Here is a 20,844-nt window from a genome sequence, read left to right as displayed (position 1 = left end):
CAAAACGCACTAATATTATAACTAATTATTCTAGCTTTCTCATATCAATTCAACTTGTGGATTGTGGATATTGGATATTATATTATATTCTATCCGTGTTTTTCAAACTCTGTTCTGCGGCACACTGGTGGGAAATTATCTAATTTGTGTGCCTGTGCGGTCTAGCGCCTGGCAGCGTAATCATTATAGTAATCTTCCATACCAGTAGGTGGCAGCAGCAGCAGGTAGCTAATTGTCTTTGTTTAGAGACAAGCGAATTAGTGACACATGTTTATTTAAACAGGCACGTTTCGCACTGAGTAAGTATCAAATATCAATATTAAACATACATACATAAAATAATTTGTGTTTATTTAATTCTTATTCAAGACTTTATAATATAACGTCATTATTCAATGTTAAAAAATGCTTATATAACACTTATTTTGTTAAAATAAGCGTTGTTTTTCACAATTTCAGCTGGTTGGTGTGCCGCGGGATTTTTTCAATGAAATAAATGTACCTTGACTCAAAAAAGTTTGAAAAACACTATTATATTATATGCCGTTCTAAACCAAGCTTTATTATGAGACTTTCGACAGTGACCAGAACCAGACCATTTGCGAGGCAAGACATTTGACGGCCATGAGTTGGACCAGGATCAACCACATAAAGACGGAGTAGGATTTTTTTTTTTTTTTGGCCCCTCGGGGCGAGGAATTGTGTGTTATATCGCCAACTGTGATTGTGGGCTGTTAGGGGTGGTCCTGATGATTGGCGGTTGTGACATCAGCAAAGATGAAAGAGCAATGGGACAGTTAGTCAGTTTAGTGTCAGTGTGTCAGTGTGAGTCTGCTTGATGTTACATGAGTTACATCCGATAACAGATCTGGAGTGAATCGGATTGCATTACCGTTCATAGGAGTAAAGCAACTGAAGTGGATCAGCGACTGTGTCATCCTTGACCGCATACGAGGCCATAACAGTATGTACTTTTTTTTATTACATTTATCTGCCTAATTGATACTTACAAATGGGCAAAACAAATGAAATCTGGTGGCCTTCAGAACTACTGAGCCATCTGACAGAGGCATTCAGGCATTCACAAGTCTTATGGTCGATTAAGAATGTTTATCTCGTGTCATAACATCAACGTTTACTGAAAAACGCAGTCGCTTTAAAAATAACAACTGTTTGAATTATAACTTGTTGATTTGAAATGTATGTCACCCGCACCTTGCCCTCCTCAAAAAAGTATACTATATCAAGTAACTGACTTATTAATTAGTAACAAATTAATGAAGCGATGACAAATAACCACTTGTCGCCAGCCAATTTGCAGTGGTGCTGTCCTATTCACCATTTCTTGTTCCGAGCACTGTACATGGCACAACATTTCAGGCAAGAGACATTTTTGGGGTTGTAGGCATAGCATGGCTTGATGCCTAACTGCGAGAGGGGCAGCAGGATTACGATTCCATTTGCAAAACATATGTCTTTTACAGCATAAGTGTCAAGACAACAACAATAAACAACAATAAAAGCGAGAAAATAATTTATTGGCTTACTTGTATGTACTTAAATTATACATTCAACAATAAAATAACTGCACTGCCGATGGCTCGTCATCGCTCCAAGTTGTCACTCCCTGGTTGTCTACAAAATGTGTTGACTGAGTAGTCTTGCATAGTGCGCTGGGTAGTTTCTTTGAAGGTAAACAGACATTTTCCCAGCTACTACCTGATCTCCAGTCACACCTGTGAAGAAAAGGGAAATAAATTAAACTTCGAAGACATTGGAGAAGTGGAATATTAAGGGAGAAGGAGAAGCAATAATACTGATATTAGATATCAGCTGTGAGCTCACCAAGCTTCTTTGCGGTTCTCTCAATCTTGTCCAGGGCAGCCTGCATATCTCCTCCCTCTGGTATGACGACCTCTATCTCTCCTACACCGTAGCCAAAGTCTGCTTCGTCCAGATCTACGTGCACGCCATCCTCTTCTAAAGTGAATGTCCGCCTCACAGTGGTAAACTCCGCAAAGCATACCAGGTTCATAGCACTTGCCCAACACTCTTCGGGCGCACGGTTCATTTCTGCGTTGCCAAGACCATGGAGGTCGGTTACTGTCTGACAGCACTCAGTCATCGAGAACTTGTTGTTTTCAGCAGTGTCTTTTAGAACCTCCTTCAGCTTCAGATGAATATCAGCCACATTGGTGATCTCTTTGTAGCGAGTGCATAACGTGGCTGCTTTTGATAGTTCTCCTTCTGTCGCTTCTACACCTTTGACTGTCGCCGTTGGACACTTGAGCTCCCAGCATCCTTTGCGTTGTCGCAGCCACACGTCTCTTAAAGTGAGGTCAAATCTTGGGGTGTCAAAGTATCGGTCCTGGAATTGGTACTGACCGGCACATACTAAATATAAAAGGGAGAAAGAGACAGCCCAAGGAGGCTGATTAAAACTGAAAATGTGATTACTGTATTTCCCCCCATTCCTTGAATTGCTGAAATAAGCACGGTTTTAACACTCTCACATTTGATCAGTAGGCAGGCACTTTAGAGACCCAACTATTGTCAAGTTTATATATACAGTATGTATATCATTAAATTATTCGTATGCAAGCAGCTAAAAGGGGACTTTTCCACAGAATGTCCCCTTTAAGTTAGGCAAAGGACAGTAAAACATACCTCCTATTTCTTCCAGTGTTTTCAGACAGTTGGCATTGCATACAAACTTTCTCTCCACTTCTATATTCATCTGAAATGAAATGTATGCACATTCACAACATAGCATGACAAAAAATATTTTTAAATTCACCACAAACCTGTAGGGTGAAGTCATTATCACCATTACCGTAAATATTGTTTTCTTGTTCATCTTGCCCTACTTATATTTAGAAATGACCTACTTTTGCACAAATGGACACCGCAGGTATTACACAGGAATGTCCCTAAGGTTGTAAAATTTTGAATTACAGACAGTGGACCCCCATATATATATATATATATATATATATATATATATATATTTCCTAAAATTCTGTCAAAATCAAAAGTTTGGCCTTAGTGGTCCCACGGCATGTAGCTCTAACTACTTATGAACATTAACTCCATGTTAATAGACAATGTACAAAGAATTTTCATCTCACATGACAGTAAAAAGTAAAAGTAAAAACACACTGACTACAGTTAGTAAATGCATACTTTGAAAATGTTCTAAAACACACTTCCTTGCTGAAAACACTTAACTTAATTTCTACATTATACAGGATGGCCAAAAGTTGGTGCAGTTATACACTTTTGAAAATTAACTTATTGAAGGAGGGAGGGAAGGAAGGAAGTACAGAAACCCTAATTTGACAACCTTAACCCTTGTTTAAAACCCTTACCCAGGTGAAAAACCTAAACATGAAACCCAAACACTGGATAAACCCCCTATTTTGAAACCCTAAATCTTGCTTAATTCTGCCAAAACTTGGAAAAATTAATCTCGGAATCTTTACGAGATTAAAATGTATTCAAAAAGTGTAATTGCTGTAAATCAAAGACCTAGTGTGTTTTTGTTTTGTGTGTGTGTGTTTGTGCGCGCACAACGTTGCACCTACTTTTGGCTCACTCTGTAGCCAATAGGTTTATAATTCATGTCACTGGTCAGCTCACTCGGTATTTCAGCAGTTGCACATTAGTCGTAAGGTGCTAATAACCACGTTTCCCTTTCGTGTTGCATTTTAACTCGTAGCTGTTGCACCTGTCCCCTGCAAATCAAACGCGAGTGCCATTCAATTTCACGCTACCTGCAGATAGTTATGCAAACCACCAACATGATCATTATTAGTATTACACTGTTTATCAAAAGTCGCACACACCGTTCAAAGTCAAGTCCTTCACTCCCCTCAGAAAATCGACATCAAAACACGAGCGACGCCCGATTTCCGGAAGCCCCCCTACACGTCAGCAAGTCAGATTTTGCACAGGCGCAATTAGGGACACCTATTAGGGCTTTCAGGACCATCACTTCCTGTCCCAGTAAGCGCAGCAGCATGCAGATGGTGCCCATTTTTTAATCTCCTGGGTTTTTGAACAAATATTTACTCCGTTGGGACGTGTGTTGGGCACACGGGTTCTTTACCTATAAATAAAGACATAATTGACGCGAGTATCGCACGAGTTGAGTGGTTATATCTCTGTAATGTATCATTAATTAATTCGCTTTAGAACTATTTGAACTGGCAGAATGGGGGCACCTTTTTATTTTTTATTTAAAAAGCTTTTAAATATGCATGTGTGGATATTTTTTAACTTACAAATGTAAAACACGAGTATAACTTTATTAGTAACAATTTGTTTTATTTTTTTCATATTGTTAATTTAAATACCTGCATTTGGATTTTCGATTCATCTGTTATATCTGGGGGTTTACATAAGGGATTTGATGGCCGCGTGTGTGCGCGGGCGTGTGTATGTCCCTTCTGAATGTCAGCAATCAGCCTTGGGGGGAGCTGTGGTGTGTTTACTAGGGGAAGGAGAGAGGGCGAATGGAGGGAGGGGGGAGAGAGACATCGAGAGAGAAGCAGAGAGAGGGAAGGCAGGCAACAAAACTTTTCACTTGTGAAGAACCCACGGAGGAAAGCGTGTGCGTGCGTGCGCGTGTGTGCGTGCTGGAGCGGCGACCATGCAGGTAAAAACGAGAGACATTTGCTAATTGCTTCGAACTTAATTAAAACGCCAATCGCGATCGGTTCGGACGAGGGGGTGGTGGGGGGGCGAGGTGGGTGGTAGGCCTGCGAATGATAGAGGATCGTGCCATCGAGCGACGGATTGCGCTTGTGAACTAATCCCGATCCTTTTTGGAAATCCAACATTCATTTCCAAACTTTTTTTTGTCCGTCTTTCCCCTTGCTCTACTCTCTTTAGACCACCCCCATCGTCGAGGGAGGCGTTCGCGACTTACCAGCTTCAAGTCGTCGCTTTCTTTTTTTTTTTTTTTTACACCCTCACCAAGCGTTTAATTCCTCTCACCAATTACGCTTTTATAAATGTCACCGTAGGACGATCATGTGTTGCACTGCGGGGGCTTAAAGGTACGGATCGGGAGGGGGTGGGGGAGGGCATCAAAAGGAGATCTGTGAGGAGGAGGGAAGGGGGAGGCGAGAGTGTTTTCGAAACACATCTGTAAGCTGAGAACGTTCGTTAATTAAATGGCTTTAGTCAGGCTAGGCCTCAATTTGAGCTGTTAAGCAAGCAAGCAAAGCAAGCAAGCGGAATGAGGCGGACGGATCACCAGTAGATGCCCGACGGGTAAGAAGACGACTGGAGGGCCGTGTTTTGGGTAAAGACTCAAACAAGGGAGTGCGTTTTAATGTCTAAGGGTGAAGTGGTTGCGGTTGAGGGCCACCTGGATCATGCGGAGTTCGAAAAGGAGGGGGAGTGGAGAGCGAGAGAGAGAGAGAGAGAGACTCGCCCCGTTCGGAGCTTAATTATCTCGGCATGCTAACCGTGCTAGCTTAGCGAAGTGACACGACTCGAACTCCCCGTTTTTTGTTTACGACCGAGCTCGGACTCGCCTGGAGCCCTGTTGTGGTGTGTTTCTCTTACAGTTACACTCAATGTATTTCGTCTGCTACTTACTTATTTTTTTTAAGTAAAGTAACCGGAAAGACCTCTGTTATGCGACGTTACAAGACCGGGGCGAGGAGGGGGGGCTGCTTAACCTAGCTTGCTAGCTAATTGATTCGCTTCTCCAGCTAATTAGACTGCAATCTAATTAGTCGACTACTATCGCGGAAACGCCAATCAAGTTGAGTTTTAGCTTTTAATCGCAAATTACGCCCTGTGGGGCTTTTAAATATGAGACTATCTTATGTCTCTGAGTGTTATCTGGTCATATACCCCTGCTAGCTTGCTAATTGGCATGACGAGGAAGTGAGGAATTGTAGCAGTGTCGATAGTTCGTTCGCCGCATGGGCCAACTTTGCTTGCATTTCGTTACATACTGTATTTTGCTCCTTGAAAACTCTTTCTGTGCAGTTCAGTGTGATCGACTGTATTTAGACCCAGAAGAGACTACATGATAGATGGTTAGTCGTGGCATGAGGGTTTTAAAATGGACAGATACTTCACAGCACGAGAAAGAATGTCTGGCAGTTAAGTTTTGGGCTTGATTGTTGATGTACTACAAATCAGTGTTTCTCAACCTTCACTGAGACCTGGCATGTATTTTATCATAGAAAAATCTCTCAGCCTACAATCAAACAAAAATGTGCCAAAAAGTATACCGAACTATTAACAACTAGTGGTGGAAGAGCATTTCATTGTTTTGCCTGCCACTATACATTGCTGGCATAGGTGGATAAAAGATAGTAATAAGATATTAAGTGGAATTAGATTATTTCCCACAACACACCTGATGATCTCGCATGACGGTTTGGAATATCTGTCTTGGTAATAGACTAGTACTGTATTACAAACCTACCAGTAGTAAACATTGTTATAATACCTTTGTTAGAGCCTCGTATCCTAAAGGTTTCGCTAGAAGAGAGGTGGCAGAGAGAACTTTACCGCTTGTTTAAACATTTTGGAGTCTATTGAGTAATGCAGGTTTGGAGCTTCCAAATCAGCGGTTTCAAACTAATTTTTTGTCACGGGCCACATAATTGTTAGGGTTTTCCTCGGATGGTGGTTATAACGCTGAACTAGCCGCATAATACAGTGTCAGTGTTAAGTTGTTTTTTAACGTCCTTGATTTGCGAGTGAACAGTATTTCAGGACAAATTTGTATTGTTATCGGAAGCAACAGTTTGTGACGGCAATAAATGCCCCCCAAAACACAGTTTGGAAAATGAGTCAAGTCGGCCGTTACGCCGCAACATGCTGCCGGGAACTACTTCAAAACAAAGGCGTACCTAGACATTGATGTCCATATATTATATGGTAACTAAGGTTTATTTTGAAATTTGCCTTCTTACTGCTAGGTAATGAACAAGAAATTGAAAACAAGGTGGTCTAATACATTTTTTTCTGAGAGCATATGATCGTCTGATAATATTATGTCCACACAACACATTGATGTGAAAGTAGAAGCCGGTTTAAAAAATGTTAACTTTATTCCAAACATTTGGCAGCTTAGTAAATTTACAAATGTAACATGCCTTCCAGCAGCATGCACAATCTGAGTGAACGCTCAGTTTAGTGCTTGCTGTTTGTGATCTTAATCACTCCGGCCACTATTGTCACACAAGATATGAAATGGTTTATAGTAGGGATGCTCCGATCGATCGGGCACCGATCATGATCGGCCGATTTCCGTGAAAAATGACCTGATCGGAATTTTCGATCAAAGCCTTTTATTGCCGATCAAAACATCCGATCACCCGCAGCTCATGCTTGGCTGCCGCGAGGCAAAATGGCAACAAAGTTTATTTGTTTAATACGCGACGACGTCCCTCCTCCGTCCAAAAGCATCACTCCCGCCGCCCTGTACGCAACCGCACCCGCCCGCGCAAGCTTAACTGACTCCAATTGAAACGTGCCGCCAGAAAGGCTCCCTGACACAGCCGCGCCTCCGCTGCGAGCAGAGGGGAGAGACGCAACACAAGGCTGCTAAGCATGAGCTGCGGGTGATTTGAATGGCAATAAAAGGCTTTGATCGAATATTCCGCCCACTGCAGTTGGTGTGAACATAGCATTGTCTGCTGTGTGTGTGGAGTTTGCGTCTTGTAATACTGTATATGCCACGAAAAGGTACCTCGCGGAGGGGAGCATAGCCAAATGTTTCAACACAACCAACTTAATCCGACATTTGAAGAACGGGCAATTGGGAGACTACGAGTTTACGAGGCTCACTGCATTGAATAAAGTAAAGGCGGACACAGCGTAGTATAAGTGCTATTACTGCTACAGGGAGATTAAAAGATTAACAGTGACTTTTTTTCTCGTTGACAAATGCACAAGATAGTTTGTCTATGCACAAGACAATAACGTCCCGGAGTCATTCAATTTAGGAACTCATTGTTCAAGTGAAGCCTGCATGTGACTATTTTTTCTACTTTGATTATATTCTGAACCATGCAATGTTTAGGTGGTATGTTATTTATTTGACTTTTTGCATAATTAAGTCTTTTGAGACTGCTGATTATTTTGATGTGTTAAAAACTGTTACTAAAAGCTGGTAAATTGTTAAGTTTTTCTGTTATCTTTGCGACTGACTAATTGTTGTATTGTGCCAGCAACGGTTTTGTATTTCTTCATGCTTTTGAAAATATACATAGATTTTTGTCAAAATTACGGCAATAATATGGCTGTTTTTTTTCAGATAATGTTGCATAATAGCAGTCACCATAAATAAATGGAAAAATATACAGATATTCCATGTGATCGGAATCGGTATCGGCCGATCTCACTCATGCATGATCGGTATCGGTGTCATAAAACCTGATCCGGAATATCCCTAGTTTATAGTGACCAAAATGACCACAGTTATCAGTAGTATCAGTACAAGCGGTGCGCGCCACGCCGGTCCACTCAATGAACGGGAGCGAGCCTCGCCTTTCAAAATATCACTTTCCCTCATGGTTATTACTCACGTCTTATTTCTGTAGCAACCTGTGTGTTCGTTGAGTGACACTATCTTTTTTGGGATTACAAAAAAGTGATACAATGTAGGTCTGCAAACTGTATGGAAAAATATCGTCATCGTGGTAATGTAACGTGCAAAGATGTGCTTCATATGAAATTCTATGTTAAAAAAACATTAAATATCGCAATAATATTTACCACAATATTTAACACCCATATCGTAGATTGCATGTTTTTCCAAACTCATGCAGCCCTAATACAATGCAACATATTGTATCGTTATTGAGGTGTCTGTCATGAATATGGAGATATGAAATTTCTTCCATATCCCCCAGCCCGAGTATAGGAGGAAGGTGACGTCGTGGTTTGCATGTCCGACTCACAGTTCTGAGGTTGGGAGTTGGAGTCTCTGGCCTTCTTGTGTACAGCGTGCATGTTTAATTCTTCATTAGGCCCATTGAAGATTTTGAATTGGCCATAGGTTTGAGTGTTAGTGTTAATGGTCTCAAGTATTGACGGAATCAAAAGTATTGAAAATTGCTTGCATTCTTTGAAGATGCAAAGTTAGTGGCTCAACAACCATGTTATTTTTTGGGGGTTTCCTGAAATGTGATGGTTTTAGAGATGCAAGGATTACCCCCGACGCCAGCAACTACTGCACTCAGAGATGCTATATATAGTAGTAATGATAATTACAATTTGCAACGGTAATACGAGCTGAAGTTTTAGCACCGCTTATTATCCCTATGTCTGTTGTTTCAGTTGACAGAAACACCATGTTTGAAATGACCATGTGGATGCCAAATTGATGTTTCCATTTAATAAGCAATTGAGTGTCCATTTTGAGAAGCATTTCAAAGACTGCCACGACATGACTAACTTAGCAGGAATGTTGCCTGGATTGTGGTGTTAAATCTCATATGCAGTGATCATATGCAATGATATGAAACCACTTCACTGTCAACAAGGAAGTTTTTTGTGCTGCCTTTTTAAATGGACGCAAGCAGCGTTCATACTTCTCACAAGTGCTTCCAACTTCAGAAAAGATGCTTGAATTTCAAGGTTTCTCTCTTACTAAACAGGCTCTCTTAATTAAGCACTTTAATTAGATTAGGTAACTTCTCATTTTTAAATACAAGTATATTCATGCAAATGTGTTCTGCCATGCTTGAAAAACCTGAAGTTTGACTCCCAACTGCTTGTAGTTTTATTTTTTTTATTGATTTTTTTTTTTTTTTTTTTAATTTTATTTTTTTACTTTTTTAGGAGGAGTCTGGGGAGAAGGCTAGCAATTACAGCAATGGCACAGCAGCATGGCTGTGCCCTCTGTGCCAAAAAGGCCAAGAAGACCAAGCCTCCCTGTCTCGACACCTCACTGAGCAACACAGCGTACTTCCAACGTGTGTTGACAAACTGTTAGACATCGTAAGTGTGGCCCAGCAATACTACCCAATCTATCAAAGCAACATGGTTGAGCAATTACTTTTGATGCACACAGGACAATACAATCATCTGTTTTATGAGAGAGTCAGTTTTTGTTGAATCTGACAACTTGATAGTCATGTTACTTTTTTTGTTGTGGAATTGTTGTTTTCTCTTAATCCTTAATCTCATCATACTGCGATTTATGGTCATCTTTTTGATAACTTTCACTTGTTAATCAAGTGCTTGTGAATGCTTCAGATTCTGAGAGGACAAAGATAAGTGCGCTTTTGAGAGTTTGTCAGCATTGACAATCTTCTATGTTGCAAAAACGTCCACAGTTTAGAGTCGAGGCTTGCTTGACGTAGCAAACTTCATAATTGCTCCGGACAAGATTATCTGTTTGTGTTTAATATATCTGAAATGGGTGCAGTGTATTTTTGTGTAACGGTTTTGTGTTCTCAGAAACTGGTGCATAAAAGGAGTCAGCTATATGAGTGCCTTTAGGCTAATTAGAAAATTAAAGGCATTCCATAGCTGCTATGTGTAATCAAGCCACACAGCAATGGGTCACGCCCAAGTGTTGTGGAATTGAAAACACATCTGAACCAGCCGTTGCTATCGGATTATTTGCTGACTCTCTCCTTTGGTTATTTATTTATTTATTTATTTATTTTTTTTTTTTTAAACAGTCTGTTTTGAAACAGGGTGCAAGGGAAGAAGAGAACGAAGGTGCTCCAATAGCTTCAGGTAATTGTGGAAAAAATGTCGTTCTCCCTGTTTTATTGATTTATTAAAATAAATATTTAATGATCAAATTCAACATAGGATAATGCTATGCTTGGACTGGGTTACTAGGATCTAAAAAAAATAATCACAGTGTTCCTTGATTTACGATGGTCCTGTCAAGAGTTAATTTGAAGTTACAAACGGCACGCAGTGAACTAGTTTACACAGTGATGTAAGGATATTCTTTAATTTTTTGAATGATTATTTTTTTATATTTATGACCTAGAAGTGTTTTTTTTAAACTGTAATTATGACTTTATTACTATGTTATCTTAGGAATAGACTAACTGCTAACCCGAATTTGTACCCCACAGTCGGAACTAGTGATAGACCAGTATGTTTTTTTTTTGTTTTGTTTTTTTCCACGACGGATACCAATTATTAGTGGGCAAGAAGGCCGATAACCAGTTTTTGGAGCCGATACTCATTTTCAGTTAAAAGGATTTTTTTTTTTTTCATTATTAGAAATGTTTAACAATATACATCTTTGTTGTAAAATTCTAGCAAAGTTCAGGGAGCTCCCAGCGTCATCAGAATGTCTTAAAAGTTAAATAAAAACTTAAACAATATCTCCCTATAGTCTTCAACAGTAAATAAAGTTCTCCAAAATTTCAAAATGAAAGAAATGTTAAAATTTCACTTGTTTGTTTTGATTTCAATCAAAAACAAAAGGTGCAGATTATTCCCAGGGTCAGTAGAAAGAAACTCTTATAAAGTTAACTGACAATGTAAACAGTTCTTTTAAGTTAACACAGTTTTAAATGTATGTATTATTGGCCAAATTTATTAAAAAAAAGGCCAATACTGATATTCGTCAAACTGCAGATCATTAGCCCGGCCGATAATCCCTACTCTGAATACGCTGTAGGAGTCGAAAACCAAGGACATTGTGAATGGAATGACTGCATTTATTAATCTAGGTTTGTTTGATTAACATACTAATTTAGTGACTTAATTACAGTTGCATTCTAAGTTTAAACCCCATGTCTTATATTGTCTGACCAGCACCATATTAATATGTGACATTTATTCAGCCGTGTGTATCTGTTCTATCAGCAGCAGTCTGTACACAAGTGAGGCCACCTGAAGACATCAGCTCCAAACTTTGCCGGCCTTGTTTAGACGCCCCTCATCAACATCGCGATAAGGAGATGGAAGAAGACAGAATGTTGGACCGGGAGGGTAGTGAAGCTGAACCAGAGCCAGAGGATGAGGCAAACGAAATGACGGGAGCCAAACAAACTGCCGCTGAAAATGAAGACATGGCAGACGGCAGTCCAAATTCGGCTGGTAAAAATGGTGTGCCTGCTGAAAATAACACTCTTTTCAAATGCAACGCCTGCCAGGAAAGCTTTCCCAGCAGAACTGCTCTGTGTGTTCATTACTACTCTGCATCCCACATTCGGAGAATGACAACAACACAAGGTGGGGAAATTGACCCTCCAGCTCCTTCCGCGCCTGTTGTTTCCCGGCCATATGTATCAAACAAACCCTACCAGTGTGCTATATGCCGAGTTTCTTATAACCATTCCATCACCCTTGAGAGCCATATGAAATCCGTCTTGCACCAGACGCGCAGCAGAAACGCTGTGAACAACGCAGGTGTCCTTGGTAGTTGTGGAGACAGCAACGCCAGTACTCCAAAGACCACAGTGAGCACTCCTGCAAGTGGAACCGGCAAGGTGGCGACCGCCACAAATTGCGCTACTACTGGAACCATGGTGGTGACGACAGCAAGAGATGCGGAGCCCACCCAAACATCACAAGTGGCCCCCTCCCTCATCGCCCCTCCTGTGGCCTCTGCTCAGGCTGTCTCAGCCTTTCTCACCCTCCTCACATCCAGCCCGAACACTCTCCCACACCCCCTCCTCCCCTCCCTGTTTGCACCCGGCCACCCGACTGGTCCCGACGCATCTCAGATTGTGCCTCAGCACCACATGGTCATGCCGTTGATCCTGAACGGGCTCCAAGCCCAGCAAGCCCAGCAGTCTCCAGAGAACCAGCAAGGACAGCTCCTTACCCAGTGTGTGCCATTTGTAGGTCTCAATGCAGCGCAGCAAGCCCTCCTGACCCAAAGACTTAGTTTGTTACAGAACCAGTGGGCCCCTGTTGCACTTCCGACTAATACACCAGCAGTTGGGGAGAGTATGAAACAGGAGAGTATTGAGAAGCCGTTGGATGAGATCAAGGCGAAGCAGAGCGTAAAAACAGAAGAACCAGAGGAAGAGGCTTGTCCTGATACAGAAAGCAAAGTGCAAGTTGAGAGTCATGAAGACAGTCGGAAGGCGCCTAGCGATAGCCGACCCTTGGCCCATCAGGTGGATGTGGGAAATGAAAAATCAGCAAGTCCAATAGAGAAGAGCCTCCCGACAGATAACCTCTCACCTTCTCCATCAATGCCTAGTAACCCTAGCTACAGCCCCGTACATTTGAATCTCACGCTTAGCCCCGATTCCACTCCACAAAAATCACAAAGACCAACTAGCCCTTGTGGATCTGTTGGCACCCCCAAGTCCAGCCCACTTTCAAACGCCTTAAGCAACCAATATCGGCTACGTTGCAATACCATGGGCTCCATTTATCCGGAACTTCCCGTGTTGTCCGAGTTTCAGTCCGAGGTTCTTTGGGCTTTCTTTGAGTCGCGAAGCGAGGCGGATGCCGCTAGTCCTCCCCGCGAGGACTGCGAGGCGCTGGGAAGAGAGGTGGGGCTTTCGGAGGAGGAGGTGCGGAAGTGGCTTTGCCAAGCCAGATATGCCAAACAGAGACAGAGAGCCACGGAGCTCACGCAGCGACATGGCTCATCAGGATTTGGAAGGAACACACAAAGCAGCGACAATGACTTTGATGACGAAGAAAACTCCTTGATTATAGCAGAAGAGGAAGAGGATGTCGACATGTCCGGTAGTCAGGCCATTGATTTGTCTCGCACAAGAGGGCAGCGCAGGCCAAGAAGTGTAGGGAGAGAGGGTCAAGATTCCTGCCTGACCTCTGACTCGGAAAATGAGGTGTACACCTCTGTGATTGTGACGGACGAGGAAAGTCAGAACGGAGGCTGTCGGGAGGCCCCGGAGAGCCCCGCCAAAGACGAAGTGCAACACGAGGTTCATTGCGAGAAAGGCTCGATTGGAGGAAAAGTCTTGCGCTCCACAACGGTCTTTCTCTCCGATGCAGAGGACGAATACGAAGATGAGGACGGCGGAGGGACTCATAAGTCCGCAAAGAAAAAAAGGAAGGGCGAGTTTGAACATGAGGTGGAGGTGAAAAGGGAGAGGCTGGATCCTGATGTGGACCTCGAGTTGGAAGCCCAAGGGGATCCCCCAAGTTCGCTGCCCTACTCTCTTGACCAGATTCCAAGTGGCGCTTTACACTCGCTCCCCCTGTCTCTTGCCCCCTTCTCCGCTCAATTCCTCAGCCCTTATGTCCTCTCACTAACACCCTCATTAGTTGGAGTTGGGAGCAAAGTGCCGGTCTTCTCCAACCCAGCTTCCATCGCACGCTTCCCCAGCGGCTCTCTACTTTCACAGTCGCCGTCTCCCGTGAGCCAATCCTCTCAATACTTGTCCAACGGCGGCGACTGTGAGACTGCGCTGGACCTTAGTATGGGGAAGAACAATTCCTCCTCATCTCTGGTCGACAAAATTTCAACACAGAAAGGTCAGCTGCTGGATGGCCTTGGCCTGAGGCCTACGTCTCAAGGTTTAGTTGTTGTTCAGGTTAAGCCTGACTCTCTTGCCACCATGCCTTCTTCGTATAGCCGCGTGAATCTGGTCAACAGCAGTAAGCTGACAAAGGCCAGTATTTACACCAGGCCTGATGAGAAAACCAACGTGGCGCAGAGTGATAATGACAAAGAGAAGGATAAGGAGCAGGAGCAACAGCAGAGGAAGGCCAAAGGGAAGCGGTATCGTGACATGCGGCGCTCGAGGACCATCATTCAAGCCGAACAACTTGACATACTCTATGGATGCTATTTCAAAGATCCCAACCCCGGAAAACACGAGTTTGAACAAATCTCAGAATGGGTTCACCTTCCCAAAAAAGTTGTTCAGATCTGGTTCCAGAACATGCGGGCGAGGGAACGGAAAGGCGAGGTCCGATTCATCAGCGACGGCACCCTGGCGGCGGTCGGCAAACCGCTCATCAAATTCACCTGGCCGCTCTCCAAGCCCATTTTTTCCAACAAGCCCGTTGAAAACAACACCGGCTACATCACAACGGCGCCAATTGTGCGCACCCTCATCAAGGCCGAGAGCAGACCCGTAATGGTGAAAAAAAACACTCCTGTTCCAATCAAGCCCAAGGAAGTGGTCCCCGCCGCACCCGCGGTGGGCAGCAGTGCCTCGGCGGTGCCAAAGACCAAGCTCGAAACCACCAGCAATGTCACCATGGTCAAAGTCGCATCCAGCATGGTCCCCGCGCTTTTAACACCTCCCAAGGATCCTGTTTCCATTGCCCCTCGACTGAATCAGCAGAAGAAATTGGAGGAGGAGAGCGAGGAAGACAAAACTGACGACGAGGTGGACGACGAGAATGAAACGGCGCCTCGGCCGACCAACCGCATGGTGCCCAAGCTGCCCACGATGCCCATCGATAACAGGCCTCCTTCCACAACGGTGTTGCCCCAGAAACCAAACGGCCTTAACTACTGGAACTCGAAAGCCTCGATCAGGATCAACACTCTGTCACGGGAGCAACTCGCTCTTCCCTCTCATGCTCCTCCCCGTACCATCCCCCCTCCTCCCACCCCGAGCATTGCGCCGGTCAGCCCCAACACCCCCAACTCTGCGAAGGTGGCCCGCTCATCCACCCCTGTCCTGGGTAAATCAAGCCCCACGGAAAACAACTTCCTGGCCCATTCTTCCAGCCGTAGGCCACGCACACACTTGTCCTGCCTGCAACTTTCCATTCTGCAGTCCTGCTACGAGACCTGTGCCCACCCTAACGCCATGGAGTGCGAGGCTATCGGCGCCGAACTCAGCCTGCCCCTCAAGGTGGTGCAGATCTGGTTCCAAAACACAAGAGCTAAGGAGAAGCGCTGGAGGCTGCAGCAAGAAAAACTGGTAAGATGGTGTACATCATTCAGAAACCAAAAATAGATTGATGACACATGTGTTGGTGCGTGCTGGGTACCTTTCAAATATGCAAAATCCATTCGATTTTTAACCCATTCGATTTACGATTCAGTTAAAGTAATCATCACATTCCAGCCTCTGGGTTGGAGGTGCTAGTGAGCAATGTCTGCCATTGTGGTTAACAATAGTATGACATCTTTCAGTGGCTCGGCAACAGTAAACTTTTTTTTTTCTCCCCAAAATATTTACCGAGGGCTACTCTTGAGTTTTTTACAGGGATGGCCCACTTGCAGCCTGTGGGCCGCACTCGGAGTGGCCGAGTTGCCCATGCCTGTCATGATAAGTAGCCGCTAACATTTTGGGTTTGGGTGTATTACATTAGAAAGACATTTCAAAATGTCCGCTGATAGTGTAGTGGTACACACGCCTGAGTTGTGTGCGGGCAGCGTGGGATCGATTCCCGCTCAGTGACAGTGTCTATGTGTGCCCTGCGACTGGCTGGCGACTAGTTCGGGGTGTAGTCTGCCTTCGCCCATTGACGGCTGGGATAGGCTCCAGCAACTCCCCGCGACCCTGTATAGGATAAGCGGTTTGGAAGATGACATGACATGACATGACATTTCAAAATGAACCACACTCCCATCTAGTGGTGATCAAGGATCATCTGTAGTTATTCATTTGTCTTGTAAGTGCTCTTACCAATGTATTGTATTCATTGACCAGAGATGGATTTTTCTTTGTTTTTGTTGACATTGTGTCAGATAAAAGTATTTAGTTGGAGTCAATCATATGCTTGCACATTTTACATAAATTAACTGCAACCCTCCATCTGGCAATTGCAGTAACCCTTAAGAGGTTGTTTAAATCCAAGTGTTCTCAAACTTTTTGAGTCGAGGGCAGTCCTTCTCAAATAGGGGGCTGGGACCTTGGGAGGCGTGGTGCTGAAGCACCCATGAAGAGAACGATAATCCCCCCTAAAATTTTAGAGATCTTTTTGTTTATTTTTATTTATTTTAACTGTGTGCTGTCAACAACACACAAATCCGACCACAACACAGATAACCCAATTCGTTACAATATGTTGTTGAACATTCAAAGATTTCAATGCCTAAAAAGTGTATACAATTTCATAAAGACTTTTTATTTTTTTTTTCATTATAAAAACAGTTTTAATATAGTTAGCAATAATTGTAACTGTTATTATATGTATTTTTTTCGTCACAAGTGTATATATGTACTGTATATATTACAACTTGGCTTTAACTTGAATACTTAGATGTCTCACAGGCTCTTGCTGCTGAGTGTTTCAAGATTTCAGTGTCTAAATAATTTACAAAATGAAGAGATCTTTATTGTTAGTGTATTTTTTATTCTGGTGTAATTTCTTTGAATATCACCCGAATGGTTCGCTTTTATTAATTTTTTTGAAAAAAAGTACAGTTTACTTGACATCTTTTCAAAATAAAAATATAGGAAAAAAATCCATTTTTTAAAATTTTTTTTGTACCGAAAAAAAAAAAAACGAACCGAACGGAAACGTGATTTAGTGTACCGTTGGTCTAACGGTATCTATATATCTTTTAAAAAAAAAAATTGCTGTTAACTGCAGATTTTTGCAATTTAGTGGGGATTTCCATAATAGAGTAGACGCTTTTGTCAAATAACTTCACAATGTGGCAGTAGACGGACTCCGATATAGTGGAAGGACACTGGATGCTGTTAAGTCTGACATCCACCGTTCTTAACTCTTTCCCTTTGGTCTGTCTTTCTACACTCGCAGGGTCCTCAAGCCGGCGCGAAGGTGTTCATGAGCTCGGGAAGTTACCTGCAGTACAACGCTCTCAAAGCCAACCGTCCCATCCTGCCCAAACCCGTTCATCTCACCATCACAGAGTCTCCCACTTCCCCGGCCAGCGGCCAGTCCGCGCCCAACGAGACGCTGACGGGCTGCTGCGAGGTCTGCAAGGTCTCCTTCGAATCGCGGGCGGGGGCCAGGGCCCACGTCTTCTCGTCGCTTCACCTCGCCAAGCTACGCACCACTAACTTTGGCCAGCCCAGCGCGCTCGTCAACAAGAACGGAACTGGCAACGGAGGTTCGGGCGGCGGCAACCTCAACTTGCAGGTCTGCCATTCCTCTACGGTCACCGGCTCCGGCTCCGGTTCCGAGGGCGTGGTTGTCATTGAGTTGCCTCCACCTGCGGCTACCAGCAACAGTTAAAAAAAAAAAAAAAAAAGAGAGAGAGGAAAAAAATCAGATCAGGATTGGTCTGCACACTGACTATTTGGACCCATTTGGGCTCCTCCAATTTTAATAAACACGTTTGAGCACTATTCCTCACCACCTAACTTAATTGTTTTTGGTTTTGAAGTTGGCTTTTTTCCCCCCCAGCACCCAGTTTCCAATTTTCAACCTTTTTGATGACTCGAATGGACACGTTCATCAAGTTGACCCCGAATCAACACCAAACAGTTCCCATGCTGCTGCTGCTGCTGATCTCATCAGTTTGCTGCGTGAGTGATGGATAAATACGTCTTTTAAATCGCCTCACCCTTTACCCGACCGAACCTTTTTAATTTCAACGACCTTCATACAAAACTCTAAAGGGACGTGACTTCCCAGGCTTGAACTGAAGAGACTGATTCAAAGGTGTTGCTCCACCATGTCACGATTTGGCATAACATGAAATATTGACAGTAATAACTCCTACTTTGCTCCTGTGGACTATTTTTTGGGGAATGCTTTCATCTTCAGAGCAAAGATTGCTTGTGTATGACATGAATGGACAGAACAAATGTGACGCGTGTAGACTGTCGCTTTTATTAATTTGCTACAGGATATGTGATCTGCCGAGTGTTGCGTGTACATCGTTTGGGATACAATAGAGGTACTTAACAGAGAATAGGGCTTTTAAACCCCACCCCTTATCCCAACCACTCCCCCCCATTCCCATGTTTATAGTCATGACAATCCAGACAAAAAAAAAAAAAAACAAGTTATAGAAATTGCAAGGAATCTTGGCATACCGCACTTTGACGCATATTACATTGTTTGAAATGTTTTTTAAGCATTCTAATGCCAGTGTCTTTTTATGGAAAGATGCATTCATGCATGTTGGATGCCTTAATATAATTTTTTTTTTTTCTTGCTAGTCTCTTGAGTCACGCTTTAGGTGTAAGCATAATATTGTGCAAGAAGCACAGCTTACGGGGTATGCAAGTGAAATCAAGCGCTGTCCCCAATTGATTTTACGTGGGGGGGGGCTATCTGAATGTCATTCTTTTGATAGAACTTGAGCAAATCCTGCCTGTTAAATCGTCGCCAGCTTTTTTCTCAGCCAAGGATAAAAAAAAAAAAAATGGCCAACTCGTGTGGTGTTGCGTGAAAATTAGTTACTAAAAATCATCTTGTGGGTTTCTCTTTCCCACCCTAATGACATGCCGTGCACAAACACTACTCACAAGAGCTTTGGGATATTGGGCTTTCTGGTGAAATTTTGGGAAGAACCAAAAATGCATTATAACCATATGTTGAGCAAGAAGTACTGACATGCTGAAGAGTTGGACATGTACTGTACACTAAAAAGTTTAGAGGTCAAATGAAGTTCACATGTAAAATGTTTCAGTGCATTTTAGGTTCATCCTGGAAATTTCTCCTGAAATCCTGTTATTCATAACTTTTTGTGAGTAGTGTGTCTCTAAAATAAGATGGCCTAAAAGCGTAAATCCTTTTACAGATTTTTTTTGAAATTTTATTTTAGAAATTCACTGTTAGCTTGGAAGCGCCGACTAACTTTTCAAGACAGGAGTGCAGTGCTTCTTCAATCCCCCGCCCCCAATACCACCCGCCACTTCTTGTTCAGTTACTAATACTGGTAATGCACATGCTGTGAAATGGGACGTGATATGTGCTAACCAAACAAGGGAGGAAATTGGCTTTCACTAATATCCTGAAGCCCGCTCGTGGATATTCCATTCTCGCAATGTATCATTTTGACTGAGAGCTACTAAGATGGTGCTGTGTTGAAGGACACACGACTCACTAAAGAGCTTTTTTCCTTCCATTTGAATTTGTATATTAATGTTATAGTTTTGACTAAAATGCAAAACTAAAATGATCTTTTTGTAAAGGATATATATTAAAAAGAAGTGATATTCCAAAGTAATCTTTTTTTTTTCTGCCATTTAAAAAAAACAACAACCAAAAAGCAATCAAGAGGTGTTCACAAATGCAAACTGTAAAGAACTTGACTCTTGCACTAGTTCACTATATTTGCACAAGTTACAGACATTTCAAAAATGAACACAGCCACGGATGCAACATGACGAGTGAATCGGTGTGTGTCTTTAAACAAAAAGGGTGGCAGTGTTCTTTCATTTCTTTGAAAACGTTAAGTCTGTTGGGAATCATCTTGTATGTGAGTGCTCGGATGTCAAGACTGGGATAATACACACAGACAAACAAATGCGGTGTTGCACTGTCCAAATGAAATAGGTTTTTATGGAGATCTGCTTTTATTATCTTACATTTCATTGTCAATTTGATTATCACTATTATTATAACTGTTCTACTACTTATTCGATTTACCATTACTACTCATACTGTTTTGAGTTTTTATTGATTCATTATTGTTTTCATGCCACCCCTCTGCTCAGACTGAGTATGGTATTCCTCTGAATATTGAACAATAATAGTGGCAGTGTTGTTATGTATTGTTAGACCTCTGATTCCCCCCCCCCCCCCTCACTGTACCTTGCCTTTTTTGTGTTTGGTCTCCATTATGCTTTCTTTGATATACAGAAAAATAAAATCAGTTGAACATGGCTAAATACGGTGGAACCGGTTTTATTTGGAATATACAGGGAACAACATTGTTTATTTTCAACATTTAAATGAGATAACAATTACATGTAGACACAACAGCTAATTATTTAAATAAACAAATTATTTCATTTTTCATTTAGTTACTCATCAACCACACTTGAAATAATTTCGTTTGCAAGACTTTTG

At 42.6% G+C, this 20,844-nt stretch overlaps 2 protein-coding genes across 17 annotated transcripts; one reads left to right on the top strand and one right to left on the bottom strand.

Annotated features, from left to right (window-relative positions):
- The first annotated feature begins 262 nt into the window (after positions 1-262).
- zfhx2 (zinc finger homeobox 2) lies at positions 263-20,663 on the top strand. 11 transcript variants are annotated; one of them, XM_086020037.1, is made up of 8 exons: positions 263-299; positions 571-659; positions 902-964; positions 1,880-1,985; positions 9,820-9,978; positions 10,683-10,725; positions 11,824-15,824; positions 17,617-20,663. In XM_086020037.1, exons 7-8 carry the CDS (start codon positions 11,916-11,918, stop codon positions 18,052-18,054), a joined length of 4,347 nt encoding a protein of 1,448 aa, XP_085876163.1. In that variant the 5' UTR covers positions 263-299; positions 571-659; positions 902-964; positions 1,880-1,985; positions 9,820-9,978; positions 10,683-10,725; positions 11,824-11,915; the 3' UTR covers positions 18,055-20,663. The 11 variants fall into 11 exon arrangements, with proteins under 11 accessions (XP_085876163.1, XP_085876162.1, XP_085876166.1 ...); XM_086020036.1 differs by having other exon boundaries at positions 1,880-2,006; XM_086020040.1 differs by lacking the exons at positions 263-299; positions 571-659 and having other exon boundaries at positions 700-964; positions 1,880-2,006.
- thtpa (thiamine triphosphatase) lies at positions 1,520-17,867 on the bottom strand. 6 transcript variants are annotated; one of them, XM_086020046.1, is made up of 5 exons: positions 3,846-3,944; positions 3,585-3,734; positions 2,668-2,737; positions 1,846-2,394; positions 1,520-1,736 (listed from the first exon to the last, which is right to left on the bottom strand). In XM_086020046.1, exons 3-5 carry the CDS (start codon positions 2,735-2,737, stop codon positions 1,636-1,638), a joined length of 720 nt encoding a protein of 239 aa, XP_085876172.1. In that variant the 5' UTR covers positions 3,585-3,734; positions 3,846-3,944; the 3' UTR covers positions 1,520-1,635. The 6 variants fall into 6 exon arrangements, with proteins under 6 accessions (XP_085876172.1, XP_085876176.1, XP_085876170.1 ...); XM_086020050.1 differs by having other exon boundaries at positions 3,640-3,734; XM_086020044.1 differs by lacking the exons at positions 3,585-3,734; positions 3,846-3,944 and adding an exon at positions 17,721-17,867.
- Positions 20,664-20,844: the final 181 nt, after the last annotated feature.

This window comes from Filicampus tigris, chromosome 21 (genome assembly GCF_054856515.1).
Source record: "Filicampus tigris isolate MCC_2025a chromosome 21, RoL_Ftig_1.0, whole genome shotgun sequence".
NCBI classification, from domain to species: Eukaryota; Metazoa; Chordata; class Actinopteri; order Syngnathiformes; family Syngnathidae; genus Filicampus; species Filicampus tigris.
This window is presented reverse-complemented; position numbering and strand designations above follow the sequence as displayed.

What these genes read in the sequence shown, in the direction of transcription:
- thtpa (XM_086020044.1), bottom strand. An exon ending in AACACTGGAAGAAATAGGAG is followed by an intron (nt 2,395 to 2,667) that starts GTATGTTTTACT and finishes TTTTATATTTAG; the next exon opens with TATGTGCCGGTCAGTACCAA. An exon ending in GAGAACCGCAAAGAAGCTTG is followed by an intron (nt 1,737 to 1,845) that starts GTGAGCTCACAG and finishes TTTTCTTCACAG; the next exon opens with GTGTGACTGGAGATCAGGTA.
- zfhx2 (XM_086020043.1), top strand. Translation starts at nt 4,440, where the DNA reads ATGTCCCTTCTGAATGTCAGCAATCAGCCTTGGGGGGAGCT. An exon ending in AGGTGCTCCAATAGCTTCAG is followed by an intron (nt 10,726 to 11,820) that starts GTAATTGTGGAA and finishes CTGTTCTATCAG; the next exon opens with CAGCAGTCTGTACACAAGTG. An exon ending in GGCTGCAGCAAGAAAAACTG is followed by an intron (nt 15,825 to 17,616) that starts GTAAGATGGTGT and finishes CTACACTCGCAG; the next exon opens with GGTCCTCAAGCCGGCGCGAA.